General features: G+C 39.2%; 3 protein-coding genes across 5 annotated transcripts; 2 read left to right on the forward strand and 1 right to left on the reverse strand.

Annotated features, from left to right (window-relative positions):
- LOC143210434 (deubiquitinase OTUD6B) lies at positions 1 to 2,225 on the reverse strand. Its single transcript, XM_076427319.1, has 4 exons — positions 1,789 to 2,225; positions 1,181 to 1,592; positions 894 to 1,113; positions 1 to 808 (listed from the first exon to the last, which is right to left on the reverse strand). Exons 1-4 carry the CDS (start codon positions 1,856 to 1,858, stop codon positions 623 to 625), a joined length of 888 nt encoding a protein of 295 aa, XP_076283434.1. The 5' UTR covers positions 1,859 to 2,225; the 3' UTR covers positions 1 to 622.
- A 128-nt stretch (positions 2,226 to 2,353) lies between these two features.
- On the forward strand, positions 2,354 to 7,444 carry LOC143210327 (sphingomyelin phosphodiesterase 4). The gene is made up of 14 exons (XM_076427092.1): positions 2,354 to 2,703; positions 3,074 to 3,373; positions 3,449 to 3,551; positions 3,621 to 3,852; positions 3,933 to 4,143; positions 4,208 to 4,320; positions 4,393 to 4,551; positions 4,618 to 4,789; positions 5,234 to 5,419; positions 5,483 to 5,701; positions 5,773 to 5,865; positions 6,114 to 6,290; positions 6,367 to 6,596; positions 7,112 to 7,444. The coding sequence occupies exons 1-14, from the start codon at positions 2,677 to 2,679 to the stop codon at positions 7,233 to 7,235; spliced, it is 2,346 nt and encodes a 781-aa protein (XP_076283207.1). The 5' UTR covers positions 2,354 to 2,676; the 3' UTR covers positions 7,236 to 7,444.
- A 5,290-nt stretch (positions 7,445 to 12,734) lies between these two features.
- LOC143213818 (adenosine receptor A2b) lies at positions 12,735 to 24,113 on the forward strand. Of its 3 annotated transcripts, XM_076434129.1 has the most exons (5): positions 12,735 to 12,957; positions 13,420 to 16,122; positions 19,465 to 19,676; positions 20,513 to 20,983; positions 21,601 to 24,113. In XM_076434129.1, exons 2-5 carry the CDS (start codon positions 15,687 to 15,689, stop codon positions 22,006 to 22,008), a joined length of 1,527 nt encoding a protein of 508 aa, XP_076290244.1. In that variant the 5' UTR covers positions 12,735 to 12,957; positions 13,420 to 15,686; the 3' UTR covers positions 22,009 to 24,113. The 3 variants fall into 3 exon arrangements, with proteins under 3 accessions (XP_076290244.1, XP_076290235.1, XP_076290246.1); XM_076434120.1 differs by having other exon boundaries at positions 12,735 to 16,122; XM_076434131.1 differs by having other exon boundaries at positions 12,735 to 16,122; positions 20,519 to 20,983.
- The last annotated feature ends 975 nt before the right edge of the window (positions 24,114 to 25,088 follow it).

The raw sequence follows: 25,088 nt of genomic DNA on the forward strand, positions 1-25,088 counted from the left end.
TACGTTTATACAGTCTTTATTTCGTATGTACTTCGTATAATGTATTAGTTACCATCAAAATAGTATAAATCTATTAAGAATACACATGAAAAGTATGAATACATATTCACACATACAATCTTGATATATTTCAGCTATAATAAGTTTCCTTAAAATATTTCATTACTAAAGTTCAGTGAAAAATAACATTTATTATAAAATATGTAAGCCATAATTAAAAATCAATACATATTTACAATAGAACATTGAAAACAACAAGTACTGAACATTGTGTACTTGCAGTTTACTGGCAGCTTCTTTTATATTGTCGAATATTTAAGTAATAAATAAATCGAATTTTTATAAAAACGGTATAAACCATTCACAAAGAAAACTCAAAGGAAGACCTATGGATATCGAGTTATCTTAATAAATATTATTCACTATAATAGACGCTACTACTTTCTAAAATAATCATCAATATTTAAGTTACCAGAGAAACGTTGAAATATTAATTTGAGTTTGATATGTTTCCTGGACACTTGAATTGTGGCAGCTCTTTAAATGGTTTGTACATATTATCTTAGTAAAATGTATTATGAAATTACATACTTCGATTTCTTTAGGAAACTATTTATCTTCATCAGCTTTCTTCTTCTTGAACATATTTCGTGACAGAATTGTAATGTGCACCCAATTCGTACATATGACGGTGATAAGTCAGTGTTATCTTTTTACCATTAGTGTAGCCATCTCCGATAATGTATGGCGCGCCCGATGCTTGAATCACTTCGATCGGACATTTCAACACGTGCGAAAGAACTTGTAACTGTTTCAGGGAAAAGTAATTATGTACATACATCAAGCTTTAGAAGTTTATTGCACATATGTATATATGTATGTAGATAACTTACCTCAACTGCGCCACCCCAAGCACTTGTATCAGCCACATCATTACAATATCTTTCATACTGTTCTGGCGAAAGAAAGTCGTCAGACTCTGGATTAGAAATGAATGGTAAAAATTCATTCATATTCTCTTTCAAGTATATAGCAGTTTTTACTCTTAACTCATGAAAACTTAATGGTGCTTCCCCTACAATCTTCAGTTGATGCGCGATAGCATTATACAAACTGTAAGAACAATGCAATATAAATATTTTCAATTAATAGAAAATGATTTGACGAATAAGTAGCGTACCAATGGCCATCGCTTGGAATTTCATAAATCATTAGACCACGTTCAGAAAGAATTTTCTTTATGGTTTGCGTTTCGATATTTCTTTTACCAAATACATTCAAAGCTTCCTGCTCTATTATTCTTTGATTACGTTCTTTCTCTGCATTTGCTTTCTTGTCTCTTCTTTTCTGTGCCTTTGAGATTCTGTGCGTCGATTGCTCAGTATGTTTCTCGTCTATTTCTTGATTACTATTATCTTCGGTTTCTTCAGCTTCCGCATTATTAATATTAAGATGCGCTACTTTCCATCTAGTCAATTCCTCTTCTTGCTTTTTATCTAGAGCTTCTTCTAGCTGATTTATTTCTTCTGTGACCTCTTTTTTCTTCTTTTTGTCCTTCTTGCAAATTGACTTTTTCAAATTTTGTATTTGTGCTAAGATAGAATATGTTTCGATTAAAATAAGTTTATGTCGCGAACGGTTATTTCATACAGAACATTTTATCCGGTATGATAAAAGCATTGATAAAAGCCAATCATAATGTAAAGAAACAATATATTTTAAGAATGCGACAACATATGTAAATTAAATACTAAAATATACGAACCAACAATTATCTGGTTTAATTACCTTGCAGTTCTTTCCGTTCTTTTTTATGCTTTTGTGTTATTTCTTCTTGCGTTAACATTAACTCAGTCATTTTGAATTTAGAGGTTACTTAAGTAGACATTTATTTTAAGGTTAAGAAGAAGAGCATCGGGCATGACGGTCACTGATTATTTTATATACTATCAGTATATATATCAGTGATGTGACGGTCACCGACGATGATGACCGTCCATGACCGTCCAGACGGGTCACCTTTTCTCACGCATGCGCGTCCAAAACAGTAACGTATCTATAATCTATGATGAGGCGATGATGTAGCAGAGCTCTGAGGCAGCTATATCGGCGGGAATATACCGAAACAATCTGTTCCGGACTCCAGGACGTGTCCTACGAGTTACAAAATATACAGAAGTACACTTGTCATACATTCGTTTTTCATAATCAAATCATATCAATTTCTTAAAATTCTACGGGGCGCTCAAGGTGCCACATTTTCTCGAGAATCGTACTTTACTGAGGCTAAAATCGCCGCGCATGCGCGAGAAAAGGTGACCCGTCTGGCATCACTGCTATAATACACCATGACCATATCGGAACACTGACCTAACTCCTCATTTGCAGATAATTTATACATATTATTTTCAATTATTTTAATAATAATTTCTTATCTATAAATATCCCCAATTTATTCTTCATATGTATATTTTTAGAAATTTCATATTTCTATAGTATAACACAACCTTGTATTGGACATTTGCTTTCATTTGCTTGGTTGTACGGTTGTACTTGGTTGTGGTTGTACTGTGTTGTTCTTTGGCGCGAATCAAGTCGTGACTGGTCGTGACCGAGTAAACATTACTTACTAAATGTTGTTTCTAAAAATTCGCACAGTAACGAGTGAACATAGTCATGGCTGCATCTTCAGACGTTGCTACGGTATTGATTATGTATTATTTTTTGTATTAAAAGTCTCGATTTTGGAATTGTTACAAAAGTATAACATAACCTATGTATGCTCAATCTAATGTGTCAGCCGGTGTGTTTAAAATGTGATTAAAAATAAACTTTTTACGTCAAAGTTATATTATCAATTGTTTATTAAAGTTATATGTTAAAGTGGTTAAATCTTAAAGTTATTATATTATATTATAACTTTTTGTAAATAAACCAATTTGCAAAAAATTGTACTGTATTCTTTTTGTAAAACTACACGCTTATTGTAAATCGAAGTAGGATGATAAATAGTACATTGTTATTTAATATAATATTTTTTTTTAAATTGTTTATTTGTATATTACATGTATAGATCAAAGTTCAGAGGTATCTGAATTTTTCATTGGTTCAACGATGCAAAGAGATAGCATCGTTAATAGACGAGTCCAGTACAACGGAGTTGCAGCATGTTCTTCCGATATTGGTAGACTCGCTCTTTGGAACGATAGATAATATTGGCTGGGGCCTACACAGTATCACTTTTAAGAAGAATCCGCAAGAATACAAAACACTGTGCGATTTCCTTAATCCACAGGGACCAGTTTTCTCTTTATGCTATAAACTGCTACCAGACTGTTATTTGAAATATAATTTCCCGGTATCGTATTTGCCGGTAAGTAAATATTGTATATGTGCAAAAAAACTAACGGATAGAAAAAGTTTTAATTGTTTCTCTTTCGTACCGTAGGTAAAAATACGTTCGATGTTGGAAGAAGGTGTGATACCGCCATTTTATCTAGATAAAATTCGGGATGATCAGGGTACACGTGCTGTGTCTGCCTTAAATATGAGTATCCTTTAACTAATTTGAAATCTATATGTTCGTCGGTGTTTAGATCGTTTCCTTAACGCAAGTATAGATCCTTTCGAATATTACATTTTCCATTTTGCTTATCACTTAACCAATCCATGGTTACAAGTGCAACAACAGGAGAACGTTTGGGTCAATTGGGAAACTGTGTACGTCCAATTAGCTCATTGTTATTTATATCATTTTTTACCCACAGACAACTCGCCAGTTTTGCCAATAATTGGTCCATACATTAGAAAAACACCCCAGAGAAAGTTAGTACAGTCACCGGAAACTAAAAGGTACATTGGCATGAATATAAGCGCTCTATTCAATAAGTTGAATAATGTAAAAGCTCTAAAATCACAGATATTTATTGCAGGCTGCAAACTCCGCGACTATTGAGAACATCTATATTACAACCTGGATCTCCTAATACCACTTCTACAGTACCACAACAGCAATGTCTGCCACAAGTTTGGAGAAGCGAAACTGTAGTTCAAGTCTTTCTCGACTTTTGGCTAGAGTATACAGAAGACGATCAATTAAATACAAGATTCGGCACATCTTACTCTACATCCGTTCCATGCAGAGTAAGTTCATTTTGTAAAATATTCTCGCGACAAGCATATATTTGTATTTCACTTTATGATACAGCACAGTATTCATTCTGGAGAACACATACGCCTTGTACGAGCATTCATAAAAACGTTACACGAGTTTGCGAATAGTGCTACAGGTGCGAAGAGTGCAATGGACGAGCTAAAACGGTATTTATTAATATTACGGTAGTACACTTATTTCCGTAGTTATTTCTATTGATTAAATATGAATATTTCCAGAATAATTTTACCTTCTGTCCAAGGCAAAATCTACACATTCCTCCGAAAAGCTATACACCATTGGCCTTTAGATAGTTCATTTCGATTAATTCTTGAGACATGGTTAAGCTTTATACAACCATGGCGATATTTCCCTGGTATATCTTATACTAAGGAAGGGTAAGTATAAAATTGAGTAAGAGTAATCTATGTAAGTTCAGCTCCAATAATTTGTTTTACTTTCAGTAAATTGGAAGAAGAAGAAAGGGGAAAGATACATGATGCTTATAGGTGGATACCTTTCGTTGCAAATAATCTATTAGCTTACACAGCAATATTTCAACAGTTGGTTCCACGTTTTATGAGAACGGATCTGGTAGCCCCAAAAAATGCCTTGATGTTGTTCAGGGTTACAAAAGTATGCAAACGGCATAGTTAGTGTACAAGGTAGTTCATCCAAATGTAGCCACCTAAATATCTTCTTTATTTTGTTGACATAACAAATGTTTCTAATGTAATGTAAATGATATCGCAAGGTGAATGCTTCGCAAATGTTATTTTGTTTCAAGGTATTTTTTCCGGAGTTTTCAAGGTCGTTGGTATCTTTTCCTTGCATATCCTAGTTGACTAAAAATTGATCTCATCCTTTAATGACTTTGCTACACTAAAAATATCACGAAATTCTTAAAAATGCCAATCTTTTACTGCTTTATATTTCACCCAATCAATTTCTTATGCATAAAGATGTGTAGTCCAGTCATCCACGAATAAAGGAGACATTCAGGTAGCTACATTTAGGTGGACCACCCTGTATAGGGTTCAGATGTAGATTAATCACATTTGATTAAACTGAAATGTGCAGGTGTTTTCGCAACCACACTTAGCAAAAATGATATGCGAAATAGAGGGTCTAATAGACGACGTTGGACTTAGCAGGAGTCGAGTATCTACAAATCAATGGTCTTCTATAGTAAGACAACAGATTTTGGAATTAGAAGGACCGACATACCAATATATTCCAATGTTTTCCATGGCTACCGTTTCACAGGTATGTAAATTGTCTGATGGCTGTAATTCCATTAAACTGATTTGAAATTGCGATCCTTTTTAGGTGGTCTGTTTATTAAACACTATCAAACAAGCACATCTAACAGCGACTAGTTTAATCGACGCGTTAGAAAAGAAGAGAAAAAACAGAAAGCTTTTGATAACTGTATGGGAATTCTTTAACGGTGACGATTATTCTACAGACGATATTAGTATGGATGAGCGTCGACGAGTTCCTGTGTATTTAGCGAATGCACAGCAACAATTGATTGAAATCTTCGAGGTAACTATCCGCATAACAAACACGATATTTCTTTATGTGAAATGATGCAATTTTTTTAAATACGATTTCAGATCAATGTCGAAGATATACCTCAAGTAGCTATCGAAGCTGATCAAGAATATCACGATAGTATTTTATCTACATCCTTCTGCCACCAATCGCAGGTACCAAATTAATCCTGTGTTCATAGCAGACAGCGGATATTTATGCAAAATAAAAAGTTTCTATCTAAATTGCAACAAACTGGAATGAAATAGAAATGTATTTTCTTTCTTAATATGTTTAATAGGTTGAAAATAATATAATAGTATTTTTACCATCTATTCATTTTTCTCATAAATGCATAAAATCCGCTGTCTAGTCCAAAGGTTCTTATTACTCAATAAAATTTGGTCAATTGTTCACTTTTCAGATGGATTCAAGTTTGGACACTAGTAAGCCTGGTATGTTCGTACCGATACAGTACAACAGACAAAATTGTAAATACATTGAATATTTGGGAGATCCTGAGCTACAGCCAGTGAGATCCGACGAGTGTACTATCCTAGTTAGATTTTTGTATAATCAATGCAGCCACATAAACATGAAGGTACTCGTAGATTGTGAATATTTTTCCTAACGAAAAGTAAAGCGAATTTTATTTAATATTATTTTACTTTCAACAGTACCGGCATAAGTTGGCTACTATGTATCACCAGCAAGGATTCTTGGGAAGTATTTGCCGACAGATCTTGGAACCACCCACCAAAATTATTAAATTACAAAAACGAACGGAAGCTGGTCTTTCCAGTCAGTACGAAGAACGTATTCCACCCCGATTAAGTCTACGACCACTTGCCAATTACAGACTTCTCTCAGCACTAGCTGTAGGAATGTTATTCGCGTGGCTTCTGAAGTAAGAGATGTCACCAATGTCATTATGTTTACTTATGAATAGACTGTGGATGTTTACGGAATTTTCAATTTTTCTAGACAAATTTTAAGAGAGAGCGGAATCGAATAGAATCTTATTTTCTGGGCTCGGGACGGCTACTCGGAACATTTCGAGATTCTCGAATTTATCGGGATTCCCGAAAAAGTAGGGATTCTCGAAATAATATATTCTTTATATATTTAAAAATATACTATATATTTAATTATTATACAAAATTCTTTTTTCATGGAAAGAATGTTGTCCATCACGAATTCTTTTCAAAAGTGTCACATGTCATATTCTCGAAATTTTTCTGCGAGAATGAAGGAACACACCTCTAGTAGATAAACAATTCATAAAAATCGTAGCAAATTCTATTGAATTTCGTACTCTAATATTTATTGAATATTTTCGAATACCATAAATGCATGAAGATCCGCAGTCTTATGAACGTCAATACCGAACCAATCGCTACTAACGTGAACTTCATTTTACAGCTATGGTGTCTTTAGTTTCTTCGGATTTATCTTTTGTATATGGTTTGTATATATAATAATACGCGCAACGTTGGAGCCCTGGACTGCCTGGAGTCCATCCAGGCATAACGCATCAACATTCTGAATAAATTAAGAAGAATTTAATTGTTTGTATTATTTAAGACATATGACATATTCCACTGTATGATATGCCATGTAATTCCGCAAGTAAATTTTGTACGCGGCTTGTAATTTTTGAAAATGTTTAAATAAACCCGGTTGTGGTTTAATATAATTGTGGTTTAGCAATTTAATAAATTGATACGATTGATAAAAATGTGCACTTCCGAGATCGTAATTTTTTTACCGTAAATAACTGCGACTTTGCAGAAAATTGGCTGCGACTATTCTTTTTGTCAAAGTTCAACCTACTTTTCTGTGTCCTACGGATGTGACCCCTTAGTACATGCAATCCCTTATCTCTGTTGTAGGACAGACAGTAAGGTTGCGTGTTCCAGGCTGTCAATTTTCGCGTGTAAATGTAACTTTTCGCTAGAATGAAATTTACAACATCTTCGCACGAGGTAAAATGTACTTTTCGAAGCTTGTCGCGTAGATGGCCAGAGTGGTTATTATTTAATCGATATCGCGTACGAATAACCGATCATCTTTGTCAATCCCGAAGGACATAGATAACCATTATGTACGACGCGACGGTTCGTTAACGCCGATATTGTGAGGAAATTGATATCGAACTGAAGCGGGTTCGCTTCGCGAATGAGGAATCGGCAAAAAGGTGAAACAGATGATATATGTAATTACAATTTTTCTCCTGGTTCATATCGGCTTCTAACGTTTACATATCGTTGAACAAAAGTAAATCATTCCAGCGAACTATACACCGTGCATACGCCCTATGAAAAAAAGGACCTTTTTAATTAGATCTTGCCACCGGACTCCACAGTGCTTTTTATGTTTCCCAGGGAGACTATAAGGATACATGTATACCACGCTGAGCTAACTATTACCTTAATAAAGTCTGCTACAACAAGCTGATCGTGGCACTGTTAACCGCTAACACACATATAGTTATACAATAATAATTATACACGACGCTTTTTATTAATTGTTCGACATGATATGATATAACATTCTACACAAAAAATTTAACAGCGTTTTTGACTGCGCCACTGTTTCTAAGACCATTCGTATTTCCAATCACATTAGTCGCATTAAGTCATTAAATGTTTAATGCGATGGTCGACGGGTGTTGCGTGTTCCATGTTCCATGTAACACGAGCATGACCCGTTTTCGACTCGGAACCCTGCAACTTGCACACATCTTGCATTCTCGAGTGGCCCACCTCTATCATGCATTCAGCTCTGCGCTGCGGTTAGGCGTCCTTTTATGCCTCCACAAATGACCAGTTGTACGCCAGTTATGAACAATAATCACGTTCGAATTACCTCGAATAGGACCCGTTCACTATTCGTTAAGAGCTCCTTTGCCGACGAAGTGTCTTTTTAAGCCGGTGGACACGCGTCGCTTATAATCAATGTCTATCAGGCGCGCTGTTATTATCCGCGAAGACTTAACACGCGATCGCCGCCACCATTTCTCCCCCGCCGATTATTCGCAAATGATCTCCGACAGCTCATTGTTAAAAAATCTGTGTTTAGGTCTGTATCTTGAAATTATCAAATTAGCCCGATTCATTTCACTGCTGTAATAGATCGCGAATGTATAATAATTTTTATTGTAAAATGTATTTCTTTTTTTTCATAGTCTCAATATGTTGAAAGTAACATACAGAGTTAGTGTACAAAGTATTTGTGCACCTTTTAAATTGTATAATATATAATAATTTTTCAATTTTTCGTGGTGTTTTTACTACTCTGCATCTTATTTATGCGTTTTTGTTATAAAAGAACACAGTAGCAATCTGTTAATGGCGTGATAATCAGACTGCGCATTTTTATGCAAAATAAAAAATGTTTGCATTGATTGCAGGATATGGGAGCAAAATAGAAACTTTCTTTATTCTTTCCATTGTTATATTAAGCTGAAATGAATGCAACGATGTTCTTAAATCTTCTTAATTCGTCCACTGCTTTAAATTGTACGTGCCCATTCTTGTGATAAAAGCATAAAATCCGGCAGTCTAGTGCTAATGGAAAAGAGTTAAGTGGATTGTTAACATGTTTCAAATGATTGCGGATAGACCTCGGTGTTTTGCCTGTCGAAATGAATTTTTTAATAGAATTTAGGACGCACGAGACGTTCTAGAATCTAGAACAACTTAATACATTTCAGGGTTGTTCTCATCTTGTACCTTGTTTACGAGCTGTGTTTTCGAGTCTGATAGCTGTGCCCTAAAATACATCGATGTCATCCGGTAGTTCTCCTAGGCAAATCGAGTGGGCGCCATCGATATTTCGAAACGCAAATTATAACGGACAAGGTCATGGAAACTTCGTGTTTAATCAAATAACGCGAAGCGTAATGAGAAATGAAACAAATAGGATTGACCTTGGAACATCCTTGAACCCCTTTCAACTATTTTAATTTCATCTAGATTACTTTCCTCCACTTACTACATTGTTCGCGCACACGGTACACCATCCGAGAATGCGCACGTTCAATTAGATTGAACTAGGCTATATTATATGCCGAAGAAATGTGTATTAAAATCCGAATTATGTATTTCAATTAGCCCTCTCCCCCCCTTTCTCCTTAACGCACGATCGCGAAGTTCATGGAAGCCAATGGCTCCCGCCGCGTATCAGGCTAATTACGTAATTGCCTGCTATTAGAACGATATAATAACAGGCGAGGGTCGAAGACACGCTTGAGACTGACCAGACAATTAAACTACATCGATAATTTTATTGCGCCGCGTAATTTTCGCACCGCTGCGCTCCTCTTGTTTGTCGTTGTATCGGAGCTCCTGCGGTATCGTGACAGTACAGGTTTTGCACTCCAAATTCATGCTTTTGCAAATCAATTTCAACCAGGGACCATAACTGTTATAACCAAGAAGAAAAAAAGTCATAGGATAACAAGTATTTCATCGACTAGAATCGTAGTGGTAAATGTTATCGTTGAGAGAAATTCATTTTGATCACTCATAACAATTATCGATGAGATAAATTTATTTCGATCGCCCACAACAGTTATTGAGGAAGGAAATTTGTAATAGTTATTATTAAATAGTACAACTTTCAAACGGTAGACAATCAATTATTTCGTAAATTTTTTATCCGTAAAATTAATTGCTATGTACAATCAAAATTCAATGTGACAAACAAATACAGATTTTGTGTTGTTCTTATGGTCTGTTGATTCGTCTTGTTGTACGAAACCTTCTCAATGAATTTCACAGAGGCTTGTCCCATCCGAAAAAGAGTGGACAACTCAGTAATTAAATAAGCAACAAACAAATTAAATTTACAAAAGAGTGAAATTGGAGTGCAAAACCTATAATCGATGAAATAGAAAAAGAAGAAGTACATTATATCAAATACGATTTTCCACTTGAAGAATTATGATCAATGCGAGCACAAGATATCTCCAGTTTCCGCGAAAGGGAGAACGAAAAATGTGCGAAGTCGCTTGTCTCTGGTTCACCTTGATAGTAATTCGATCGAGGCTAGACGTCGAAGAGAGGATAACAAACACCTGTTTGTTTGCGAAGCGATCTGGTAAATAGACGATGCGGTGTTTCAACGATTTCTGTGATCAGGAGCTGCGAATAACGAATCAGAAATATTGTAATAACGACTAGCGAATCTCCAACGAAACAATTGATACCGTTGAATAATATTGATGTACGTATCTTCCGACATATTTGGAACGGGTATAAATAAACCAAGGAAAAAATAATGTTCCTTATTTTTATAGGTGGGCCATGTGGCAGCCACATGCACGCAGGACGATTAGGTACTTTCTACTTTGCACCTAATAGGAAAACATCTTCTTCGGAAAACGAGTAAGCTTCTTCATTATTATGTGTAACAAAATGAACAATAAATTGGCACAGGTATGAAATTTCAGTGAAACTGTACTGCACAAGCATTCGATCATTTTCGTACATCATATACGTACTTACGTACAGCGAGAAGAAGGAATTGAAAAGCTCAGAATTGGTTCTGCCAGCAAACAAAGTTTCTTATATATCGACGAGATCGAAACTTTCAGTGTCGGGAAATGCCACGCGAAGTTGCCAGCGGAAAGGAAGTCTTAATTTCGTCGAAGAAGGAGGACTCTAAACTAATTTCTACTACTTACTCCCGCAATAGGTGAACTTGGAGTATTTCACGCGCGTGAACGTGCCGCGTCTCGGCGGCTTATTAAATTCTCAGACACTGTACGTTCCTCCAATTACAGATACTGCCATTATTAATTCAAAGGAACGCGGATCTAAACAAAGAACAGTCCATAGTTTCTAACTATTTCTGTAAGGACGTAAAGTTACACAAGCCGTCTCACGATCCTCGAATAAAGTCATTGGAGGGTACCAAACTCGTTGTAATACTTTGTGTTCTGTTCAGTATGATGCAAGTCTTCGAAATGTCGCCCCTTAAATGATTATTGAAACAGACAACTGTACGAAATGTACGAATACCATTCTAATTCTGAAAATATAAAGTACTTTAAAATAATTATATCAACTACAACAATCTACATACTACAGTTTTACCCTTCTAACTTTAACTTCAGCAAATTCGTTAATTAGGGATGCGTAGTCTAGAGTGGCGGCCAATGTAGATTCAATAGAAATGAATGACAGATTTCTAATTTTTTGTTCGGCTTATCGAACTTCTTAAGTAGTGTTCTGTTAATTTTAATTTGAAAAACTTCTTTTCCCACTAGCTACAGAGACAGAGGGAGTGTTAATAAAATTCTCAGAGCTACAACCGTTATTCGAATACAAAGTAATTCGGTCATTTTGCAGGTATAACTTAAGACATCCAAAGGATATTCGGTAGAATATGGTAGCGTTCGAGATACATCGCGCAATTCTTGAAGATCATTTGCAATTGACAACGATTTGTGCAAAAATAATGTTTCTGTAGTGTTTTGAAAATGACTTAATCTCGCCTATGAGAACACGTAATCAAAAATATGCGTATGAAACTTTAAAAGTGACTTTCACAGACATCACTAGACTGCGGATCTTTATGCAAAATAAAAATTGTCTGGATCGATTGCAAGAAATAGAACATAAATTGAATGTTATTTCTTCCCTTAATGATTTTGACAGAGGAGAAATCATATATCGACAATTCAATCTTCAATTTGTAAAATTTTCTAACAGTTTCGAATTTCATCTACTCAATTTTCCTATAAATGCATAAAGATCCGCTGTCTAATCATCGCATACTCTTCCCTATACCTTACAGCTTTTATTTGAAACATTTTATCACTTAGAGTGTTTAAGGCGTGTAATTTTTCTCCACAAAACGGGCATTCCGCCGCGCCGTGCGGCGCAATTATTCGAATTAGCCGATCGATCGAACATATTAGCGGGTCTAGACGAATTCTTCTTCCGTGTCCTCATCCATCGCCACTATAATCTATAATCCGCTTCCATTCCACCTCCACCGTCGCCGTGTCCCCCGTGTTGTCACGAAGAGGAACTCAGTTACGCGCCACGGGGTTGAGAAGTCGGACGCGTTTCTGTCCACGGTGCACAGTTCGAATCGCGACGTTTAATAACAGCAGGATTTTCCGAAAAGCGACGCCGGAAGGTATCAACGTCGATCGTCGACCGATCCGTGACTGGTCCCGGAAACGCAACGCGTCGCGAGCTTGATTGACGTTGATTAGCGAGGGAGGAACCAGTGTGCACGTTGATTGCTTATTGGTAAAAGCTAGAAGAGAAACACCTCTTTAAAAACAAATAAACGGTAGCCCCTTGTAGTAGAAACATTGTTGTCAATCATCGCGGGAGCGGTTTAGAGATTAATCTTTTTTGCAGTAAAGATATTCGGTTATAATTATGTTGAGGGCGTGATACGCGAAGCCTCTATAAATAAAGATGGACGCAGAAGCTTAGAATAGAGTACCCAGCACGCGTGATGTTAAAACGTTATTATTTATGACGACTTTTATATCTCCCCCTCTCGACCTTCAACGCTGAACCTAGCTTTCACGATTTTTAATGGCTCGCGATAGAAAGAAAAGCAATTCGAGTTTCTAACGCACGAGGCGAAGAAATATCTAAATTCTGATCGTCTGTTCTAACTGTGATCGTCTTATACTTGAACGAGAAGCAGGAACAGATTGTTCGATCGCTTTTTAAGTACTTTTTCAATACTTCAACTAGTTGCGAAGACCGGTCGCCATTGTTTCGCTGTGAGAACACCTCACGTGGAACGCCTCGGCAAAAGTTCCCGAGCGAAACCCGGAGCAGCTCGCGCGGGTGTTCAGCTAATCTTCCTCCCGTCAGCTGCTTCGTATTCACTCTCAGTCAGTCAGTCGCGGGACGGTCGCAAACTTGGAAGTTACGTTGCGACGCAACCGCGATCGAAGTGGTCCTCGCTGATCCTCCTTTTCGAACTGGCAGCGACGCTGGATCCGTGAAATTAAAGTCTTAATCGGTTTACGCGAGGCCGGCGAAAATCCTCGATCGTCGATTGTGAAGGGAAGAAAAAGTTGAGAGAGATCTCCGTAGCTCGAGCAGCTATGAATTTTAATGTAGGCCGAAGGAAATCTCGAAGACTGTCAAAGGAAGAAGACTTGGATGTCAAAGCAACGCGCCGATTGAACCTTTTCTAGAATTCAGGAGAATTCAGGAACAAAGAGGAGTCCATCAACAAGTGTGCGATTTTCGGGAGACGAACGACGATCGATTGCAATCTGGAGAGCGTCGTTCTCTTCCAGCAGAGTTGGGCAAAATGTAATCCGATTGATGATTGAAAATTATGATTAATATAAAACCCAATTATTAATCGTGGCTACTGATTACTAAATAATCAGTAATCCTTGATTAATGAATAAGAAAGGAACCAGAAGTGCGAGAGGACCGGAGGCTAATCGAATTGTGCGGTGAGACTCGGAGGATCGTTGAATCATTCGAACGAGGCGCGAGTTGTCGGGAGAATGAGGATAATTGAAAAGCCGCTGAGAGCGGCTTGCGAGACTCGTCGATCTCGCGAGGATCAGCTCGGCGATTTATGATAGAGGAGCGCGGGTTGTGACCCTAATACCCTTGAAACGGAGGCACGCGTGACGCTTACACCAGCTCACCCTCGGATGAACATGCGCCGCAAGCTCGAGGAAGTTCGTAATAAGCTCCGCAACTACGCGGCCGAAACGTGGCCGGACTCGAAACGCCGACACAATGACCGCGGCGTCGTTTTCACTGTCATTCGTCCGCGACCAGCGGTCCGTTGGCCCATTGTGCGACGAAATCCGCGGCAGATTGCTTGAGGCCTCGTCCTAGAGCTGTTAAAAGGCGCGCGACATCTTTCAACGAGGCTTATTACATTTATGGAAGACATAACGGGACGAGACGCTCTCGCGCTGACTAGCCCACAAAAGCTGACCTTCGCCGAGATTTCCTGGTGTACATAGAGTCGCGCCGAGACGTTCCAGAGGATTCGTATGATTGGTGAAGTGACGATACACCTAGCCCATTGACTTTAATCGTTCTCGCGGAGGAGCGGAGGTGTCGGCGAAAGTCCTCGCAGATCGGTGTCGATTGCGCTGGTAGAGTGGACTATTGTGATCTAGTGTTGGTATCGAAACCAGCGTCTTATTCCTCGGATCGTAGAGATTTATGATCTGTGTAGATTTTATGATCCAGCTAGATATAGAGTCTTGTATCATTCTCGGGAAGTGTGGCTCTTGGCGGGCAACCAAATCTTTGGCTTCTCGGCGCGCAATAAATACACCTCGTGTGCAGTTCAATGATTAATGTGCGCTATAATATTCTTGAAGACGATGGTCCTGTGAATTTCATCTACGAATGGTGACGCTTCTACTTATCCGGATTAATGTGCGTCGTTGAATAGAGCTAGGACGATCGTATCGAAAGTAGAGCACGCACCGGGGCCCATACGAATCGGCAAATGCCGAACGCTTGTCTCATAGAAGAAGATCGATCACCGTGAAACGTGCCCCGTCTACCGGAAGCTACCAGCGGCTCTGCTACCCGGAAACGAGTAAACGGAAGTCGGCATTCCGTGGACACGCGACTCGAGCGTTCGCCGTTGACCACGGATGATCTATTAAAAATTGTGGCATCAGTCTCGCGTGACACGCGGCCCGTTCGACGTCACGGACGCTCCGCTCGACGAAGATTAAGGGTATCCATTAAAAAGAACGGCGAGGAAAGCGTTCGTCACGCGACACCCGCCGGATAGTTGTTCCAATTAGCCCGGGGAAAACAAATGAGCATCGATTATCAATGAGGACGATGGCAATTACCCCGATATCGTGCGCGAACGCTCGTTTGTCAAGGTACATACGGAGACGTCGGATCAAGCTGGCCGAACAACGCGATCAGAGCAGACTTTCGGTAAATTAATTAAGAGGGGAGGAGATAGGTACATAGATGACAGAGAGAACCGGGCATCAGCTTGCGTCGTGATGGAATTTCCATCAAACGCCACCGAGTTGGCCGACGATTTTACTACTCTGACCACTGTCACCGCGCCCACCAGCTCCGAGCTGAATTTACCGTACACCGTGTGCGAGATTCTGGTGGCGGTGTGCGCGATCTTTGGCAACGGTTTGGTCATCATCGTCTTCAGCAAGGAGAGGAAACTACGTCGACGGACCAACTACTATATTATATCGTTGGCCACGGCAGATTTATTGGTCGGTCTGTTCGCCATACCCTTCGCCATCCTAGCCAGCATAGGGTTGCCCACCAATCTCCATGCTTGCCTGTTCACCGTCTCTGTCCTGATCGTTCTCTGCACCATCAGCATCTTCTGTCTGGTGGCGGTGTCCGTAGATCGTTACTGGGCGATACTACATCCCATGGGATACTCGCGCACCGTACGCACTAAAACTGCCATAGGTAAGGGATGTGATTCAGTGATCCGTGTGTGACTGTCGTACCCGTAATCGGACACGCTTGTTTATCGTCTGCATCACGCTCGAGCGGAAAATCTTAGTTTTAAGGGCGATACTCCTTTTCTTTTGGGCAAAAGTCAATTTTCCCAGATTAACATATCGAACAAATTTTTCTTGCAACAAAGTAAGAACCCTTCGAAGTTTCCAAATCCAGATTATCTAGATTCTGTTATTCTCGCAGGCCGGGGTGGTACAAACAATTCGTTTATGGTGGAATTAGTTGTAATCGAACGAACAGTTTTTTGTAAATATCTAAAAAAAGAAAAAACTAAAAGAGACCGCCTATTAGTTGTAAAGGAAGAAGATGTTCAGAATGTCGAGATTTATAACATATTTAATTTTTATCAATATCTGTGAGAAAGTGACGCGTTTTGACAAGATTACTCATATTAATAATTTCCCTGGGATGAGAGAGAGATTTAGGGTCGCGATATAGTTTTGAAAGTGATAGCTTCTAACTAGACAGCGGATCTTTATGCAAAATCAAATATCTTCTACCTGAATTGAAATTTATCTTGTTTCTTAATGTGTTTGACAATAATATAACAGCTTTTTATATCAGTCACAATATTAAAAAGCTCAAACAAAATATAATTAAGGAAAGACGTCTCGAGTAGACTGAAACGAAATTAGCAAAGTCCTATTCCGGATCAATTTCGCGAAACGTGCCGCGGAACGTCTTATTTACCGAGAACAACTACCACCTGTTGCCACCGCAATTGCTTACCGTGATTCTACATCGATTCAGTCGCATTTAAAATCACTGCCGTGTTGTTTGTACTACTGACATGTACCTTCTTCGTTAAACTATTGTTATTAAGTTGTTCGGAAAGTATAATTTCGTTTTTCGTGTAGAAATGGCATTGCTTCCATTTGTTATTACTAGACTGCGGATCTTTATGCATTTATAACAAAAATTGGTATGTATATTTTAAAAATTTAAGAACATCAACGTATTAATCCCGAGTTAATGAAATAATTAAAAGAAGAAACAAATTTTTCTTCAGCTTCTGTGTCTTGGAATCAATGCAGACATTTTTTATTTTGCATAAACATTCGCAGTCGAGTTATTAATTAAAATTAAATTTTCAGAATATGTTTCATTGACACAGATTTACAAAACGTATTTTGTAAATTTTCAATATAGGTCCACATGAAGAAGTTGTATGTTAGTATTTCTTCTACAATTCCGATCAATTGCAAGTTTTGAAAAAATTTCTTTTCACATCCCGTGGTAAACTAACAGCTCTGGCTTCCCAAAAAAGTTTAAATCGTATAGTAAAGTATGAAAAAATTTATCGTCTATTTTAGAGCGTCCGAATATTAATTCGTTTCACTGTAATATTTCTAATATTGCACCAAACAAGAGACTTAGAGCCTGCAACAATACCACGTGGGAGGTCGCATCAGCACAATGTTGTCTAATCAGACACGACGTAGCGCGAAATCCCGTGTCCTGCGTTCTGAGACGTGACAGTCATTCATCATTATCGCGTGCGTTCATTGTCAAAGCAGCCGGAACACGCAATGCTACATTGCCGTCTTGCTAATTCTTGAAAATAAAAGTCTCCACGTACAAAATTGTTAAACAAAGGTTAAGCCCCGTGTGGTGTTCCTATCGTTATTGGAACAGAATAATAAACAGATCAGACGATTTCAATGGAAAACGTCCACGTACGGTGATACATGTAACAGACCCCCCCTGGGTAAACAATTCTGCAAATTATAATTTGCCCGTGAACGTTGTTTCGTCTCTGTTTAATTAAACGGCTACGCGCACAGTTCTTCTGGGAAACGTTATTACAATTGGTTCGGTGGATTGTGCAACGACCATGGTGACATCTATGCACCGGGCGATTCCGCGAATTTTTAGCTAGTCCACGATACGATTGACTCATACTACTTGCTTCGACTTCGTGTTTCGCTCCTCGCTGACGAGAACCGCCTTTGATCGATACTGTCGCCGAGCTTGCTTTCGGAATTACTAAGCAACAATCTTAATTGGATTGCGTCGATTTCTAAGACATTTCTATTGCAAAATAATTCACAGTCTAGTTAGAATGCTATTGGGACACAACTTAATTGCCAAGGGAACTTCAAAAATGTCAGGATACCTGAAACGCATCTACCCCTACGACCATTCCTTCGATTTCCCATAGGACTTCCCCTACCTCTATCCACCATTGATGGAAATCGCATCGTTACATCTCCATACGTACCTCTGAATTCAGAATATTCAAGTAACAAAATCTCAGCAGATTCGCGAACAGAACTATCAGACGATTGTAGAAGTTCGTGTCCGATTTTCATAGATAAAAGAAACAAATAATAATGCAATAATTTCTTTTCCGACAATTGTAAAAAAGAATGGTGAAAATCCTTTAAAATTTAACCATTGCATTTTATTTTCAAATCGAGCACGAACTTTTATGCTCGATCATCCGACATTTTTATCTCCACTCGAATATAATTAATTTTTCAAAGACCGAGTTGTCTGAACAATTTTTCAATACGAATTTTGCCGAGGCAAAAGTAACAGTAAATACATGTATTCTTTATTTTCTAAAACCTGTTAAGCAAACCCTTTCCCGAGTGAAATGCTTAGTAATGAACGAACGACGTGACGCGACGCAAATGTTCATTCGAAAAAATGGCCTCTGTGTTATCCCGTCACTGTTATAAATTGAAGACAGTTCGTGGAAGGATTAATCGACCGATTAGACGTTCCTCATATCGCTAACCGGATGGTCGTGATTAATTCAAGCATTTCGCCTGTTTATGGCTCGAGTGATTTTAATTACGACTAGGCTGACTGATACCATCTCCCTGGCGAACGAAAAAGGTGCGTTTATTACCCTGCTCTGTGATCGATAATGTTCACGTGCGCTGCTATCATCGATACCGTTGACCGACTTTCCGCCCTACTACTTTTTGCTACACAGGATCCTCTGTACATAATCGGTTTTTTATCAAATACGTTTGTACTCAAACTTCAATTTCGTGTTCGTGTTTTAAAGGGCCATGTGCACTGCCGTTTTCTAACGGGGGACTATACAGTTTTGCGATCCAAATTCAGCCCCTTTTAGCAGTGAAACTCACCCCTTGCAAATCAATTTCGCTCTTTTCAAGATCAAATTCAACCGTCTACAAATAAAGTATTTTTATGTGAGTTTATTGAAGCGTATTCAGTATTGGGTCTCGTTTAATAGATTTTTGTTCGACCGACCTTGAACGTAGAAAATGGCTAATCGTAAAGTAACGATACCTTTATCTGCAATGATTACAGGTATAATTTGCGTGTGCTGGATCGCCGGGACATTGGTCGGTTTTCTGCCGCTGTTAGGCTGGAACACCGGCAAGAAATCGAACGAGAAATGCATCTTCACCGAGGTGATGGATTACAATTACCTAGTGTTCCTCTACTTCGCCACGATCATCTTCCCAGCGCTATTAATTGCAGCCTTCTACGCCCATATATACAGAGTGGTCGTGAAACAGGTCAGACAATTTTCCGTAAATATACACGTTGACAGTCCGTAAACATGGCGACGAATTAATAAAGATGCGATACACGTTTGCGAACCCGTCCTCCACTTCCACCGATAGTTCTCATAAATGGAGTTCCTCGTTATTCGTATAATTCGAGTAGCAATATGTATACCCTGAGCCCCATTTTTCTTCACTCGAACTTCTTTCGTTCAGACGACCTTCCGATCGAAATTAATGACCCTAATGGCGGCTGCATAACTTACTGGAAACTTAGCGCTCCTGTTATTGATCACGTGTATTAATCAGACTTTCACGCTGCTACGGTGAAGAAACGTGTGGAGGACGGTCCACGAAAGTTTGCTAAATCATTTTTGCACACGATGATATACAGGATGTCCACCCACATGCAGCCACATAAATATCTCCTTGATTTTCTATGACATAACAAACGTTTTTAATGTCTCGTCTCTAGACGCGTGTTGGTTGATCCGTGTTTTTCGTTAATAACTCCTTAACAAAGCCGCGGACGCCATTTTTGCAAAGGAAAATGTTGCTCCAAATGATCTCAGGAACCTCCCATTTTCGGACGTTGAAGAAATTTTGAGACACTCTGTAGATACATGTTCCGATTCAACTGATAAAAGCAGTAAACATTATGGAGTTCATGTGAAACAGTTTCTCCACTTGAAAAATTAAGTTGTTTTCATGTTTGTAATTTTTGCTCACATTTCATAACAATTTCCGACAGCAGCATGTCCAGGACGTATGAGGATGAACGAATTAAAGATTTTTTTCGTTAAGAATTACAGCTCGTGTGTGTTGGTCGAATAATAATACATAAACAGTTACAGCAAATAGTAACAATGAATCCTGGTCGTCGAATCGGAAACCAAACGTCGGCGGGCCCAATGCTGCGGCTTCTCGGTGCGGCTCGTAAACGTGAGGTGAAGGCTACGCAAAATCTCTCGCGGATCGTGATCTTCTTCATCATTTGCTGGTTCCCCCTCTACACCATCAACTGCGTGATGGCTTTCTGTCCTCGCTGTAAAGTGAACGACATCCTGATGAACTTCTGCATCATCCTGTCGCATTTGAACTCGGCTGGGAACCCGTTGCTCTACGCTTATCACTTAAAGGACTTCCGGGCGGCGCTGAAGAATTTCATGTGGAAGCTTCTTTTCCCTCACAGCGATGTCAAGTCCAGCGTAGTCAGCGTGATCCATGAACGAGGATCTTTGGTCGGTTTGCAGAGGCAGTTGCAGAGGCAGGCTGGGTTGTCTTCTGCGAGGAATCATCGTTCCAGCTTCCTGCACCAGGTTGGCTGCCATTTAAACTTAGCTATGAATGCTGGTTGCAAGTAGAGTTTGGAGTTATACATAGAATTGGAGTTAAGTAGTGTTTTGCTACAATTTCAACTTCAATTTCAACTTTCAACTTTCATTTCAATTTCCATTTCAACTTCAATTTTAATATCAATTTCAATTCTTTATAATTTCAACTTCAATTTCAACTTCAAATTTTTATTATTTTTATAGTGATTTTAATTGCAATTGTTATTTTTATTACACTTTTTTAATGTCAATACCACATGCGTTCTCCTGATGAAGCTAGGTTTAACTTTAAACTCGTTTCTATCGAAATCTATTTTTACTCTTCCCTTCTTTTAATTTAATTAACATTTATGGACCTACGGAACACGTCTTTAAGACGCGTTCGTGCTATCTGGGACATGCTAAATGGTCCAAGGTAAAAATTGTTATAGTAGTGTCGTTAAACTCGATCTATCTTTAATGATCCCGCGGCTATCGGTACTCGACAGCTTTGTCCAGCTCCGGCAGACAGTGTGGCTATTTATTATCAGTTCCCACTGTTTATTGGAAATGTATATGTCTTATCTTATCGATGCATAATAATGCGTGTTTCACATATTCAGGTGAGCGACGTCAGATCGAAACTACCAGCTCTGTCGAAGAATGCGTCGATTCGCGAAAATGAAGCGAACGAGGAAAATGGATCGAGTTCGTCGCAGAGCGACAAACAGGAGGCGGATGGCTGCAGCAACGGTAACACAAGTCAAAACAGCAACGAAGATCATCAGAGCGAGAGCGACAATTACGTGAACAATCGGTTCGACTCGAGTTTGTTGAGAACACCATCTTGTGTGTCCTCGATGGAGCTTCAGACCTACAAGCCGATGGTGCCGCTACTTCCGGCGGAAATCGATCGCGTCGAAGAAACACCACCCGCGTCAATATTCGTGATCGAGGTGGACGTAAATCATGTGGATTCGGTTCGCGAGGTAACGGACGAAGGATCGATAGAACGCAAGGATGAAGGTTGATTATCTCTTCCTATCGTTCGGAATTGATGATCGTTGATAAGAATTCGTGCATGCCCGAAATAGACATCGTACGACGAAAAACGTGTTTTTCGATGTTTAGCGTTAGTTCGACGTATGATATTCCGAGACCTGATGTTAATACTCATTGTAAATCGCGTACAAATTATTCTACGGATCTTATCACACTACATAGTTCGCAGTAAGACTGCGAACATCCGACTGAACACGATTTTTGAGATTATGTTTCTCCGCGCTCTCGTCGCTATAATGTTATTCTCACAATCAGTGCTATGAGTGTACTGTGTACAGCTGTAATGCTATAGAATAGCGGGACTGATTAATTCACTTTTTTACCGGGATCAAGTAATATTATTTCGTGACTGTGTTTTAGTAAGGCAACTTGATTTCTGTCGTTCACACATGGACAACTGTAGATTCGTTAATTAACATATCTCTGTAACGTCATATCTGTAATATAACGAAAGACAACGATCTCTACGCGAATTATATTTGATCCTGATATAGAAGTCGAAGGATATAATGAAGAAAGACGTGTTTCGAACTAGAGATCATTCGATGTGAAAGAATAATGCGTATTTTTCACAGTACCAGAGGAATTTGCCGTGTATGGTTGTTTGTATGTTTAATCTTCATTCCGTATGCTGTATATTATGTACAAGCCAAGCAAAATAAATGTCACAAAATTGTCACCCATATGTGTTCGATTCAAACATTTTCTAATTACTAATTGGTAGACTGCGGAACTTTGTAGATGTCAATATACATGATTTCTCCTCTAATAAAATCATTGAGGGAAGAAATTTCTATTTCTTGGAATCGACGCAGACAATTTTTATTTTGCTTAAAGATCCGCAGTCTACTAAATAGTAATTAGTAATTAGTGATAGCACCTTAAATAATATATTTTGTTCTCAGTTGTTTCTTACATGTAGCATGTGTTACATTCTAGTATACAATATCAACGCAAATTCGAAGTATGCAGCTATTAGCTCGATATTATCCTTTATTCATAAGACACTAGAAGTTCTTACAAATAAAGGATAATACCGATTGCCCAGGTCTCACCACGAGGAGGTTGCTGCACAAGAGACCCGAAAGGGAGTCAGAACGAATGCAATATTCCTTCTGGCTCCCTTTCTTACAACGACAAACTTATACTAAATTACGCAAGTATGTCGAGTAATTATTGCGGGGCAAAAGGTGTGAATCGGAGAAGAAGTCTCCGATCCACGGGGGGATCGAAGGCGAATCAGGCAGAAGGCTCTGATTCTTTCAAAGTAAAAAATAAGAGCGAACCAGAGCAGAAGGCTCTGGTTCGAAGGTGACGCGGCGCGTACAATGCTTGCAGTGCAGCTCCGGTCAGAGCCGATACCTGACGTGTCCTCACCAAGAGGAATGGACAGTGAGAAGTGTTCAAACGTAACACCATCTCTCTGCCAACTACCTGCCACCAGGCAACGCAATGCATTGAGATGACGTGGGTAGGATGACGAACAGAGAATTTCTCTGCCAACTACCTGCCACCAGACAACGCAAAGCATTGAGGTAACGTGGGTAGGATTACGAACAGAGAGAATGGCAATACGAGTGAACAGGTCTCAATGAACCACCCCTCTCAATGTATCGATGCCGAATACCGGCTCCAATCGGTCTGGTACATACAAGCAAGGTCCGACACAGCAGAAGGCTGTGTCGGAATCAAGAAAACGAGTAACGTGAATTTAAGACAATAATTACTCGACTTACTCGGGTGCGGCCTATCGGCGATTCGGGTACCCCGGGGACGCGACTCCCCGTACTCACTCACGGATGCGGCCGTGAGTGAGCCCCTGGGGGACCTCCCTCGGCGAATAAAACTACAACTTCGTGGTACGTCCTCTTCTTGGTGTGTCCTCTTCTTGGTGTGTCCTCTTCTTGGTGTGTCCTCTTCTTGGTATGTCTTCTTCTTGGTATGACTGCTTCTTGGTGTATTCTAGCTGAAACAGACTAATAATATAGTTAGACATAACAATACATAACCCTGCACACGAGTGCGAATCTAACCAGCTCACGAGAGTCAAACAAACCCCGCACACGAGTGCGAATCTAACCAGCTCACGGCACCATCCGTGAGTGAGCCCCTGGGGGACCTCCGATCGGAGGAATACCAATTTCAGACAAGATATGAAAATGTTTCGAAGCGGGACTTGTGAAAGTTCCGATGCAAACAATTGGAAATTTAATTCAACAGTCAGAAGACCAATCATAATTCTGCACATGAGTGCGAATACAACCAGAGAACCAGTTCATGAGAGCAAATGTAATCCTGCATACGAGTGGGACGCTCAAAATGTAATTTTTATAAAGAATAAAATTGATAAATTTGAAGAGGACTCAATAGTCATCATTGAAAGTCTCGATAAAAATTTCAAAAGTATGAAGGACGAGTTTAAAAAGACAAAAGAAGTTTTGAAAAATATTAGTAATCAAACTTACCGTTGTTCCTTGAATTGACAGTTAAAGGTAGGCCAGGGTAACTGTAGATGACCTCTAGTCCACCTCTGGTTCACCTCTGGTCCACCTCTGGTCCCTCCGGTTCTCCTGGCGCTCCTGGTCCCGCAGCACGTCCGCTCACGCCGGCCCCCCCGCCCCGACTGACTGACTGACGGAGAGCTCTCGCCGAGCCGCCGAGCTCGAGCGGCGTCCCCCACTCAGCCGAGCTCGAGCGGCGCCCCCCACTCTGCCGAATATCGATCGATGTCGATCGCCGTGACAATTATTGAAAAATTTATTATTTCCAGCTGGTTAATGTTTATAACAATTCTATTTGACAGCGATGTCCACAAGCAATCCCTTGGCTATCTGACCACCTAATTTTTTAGTCAAAGTGGCTAATAGTTTTCGTGATACGTAATAACTTTTAAACCATAACATTCGCACGCATTAATTTATTCGATACAATTCACAGATAAATTTATTATATCTGGCTGTTTAATGTTTATAACAATTCCTTTTGCTAATGATGTTAACGAACACTCCTTTGAACACCTTGCCATCTAATTTTTTCGTAAAAATAGGCA

Source organism: Lasioglossum baleicum, chromosome 1 (assembly GCF_051020765.1).
Source record: "Lasioglossum baleicum chromosome 1, iyLasBale1, whole genome shotgun sequence".
In the NCBI taxonomy this organism is placed as follows: domain Eukaryota; kingdom Metazoa; phylum Arthropoda; class Insecta; order Hymenoptera; family Halictidae; genus Lasioglossum; species Lasioglossum baleicum.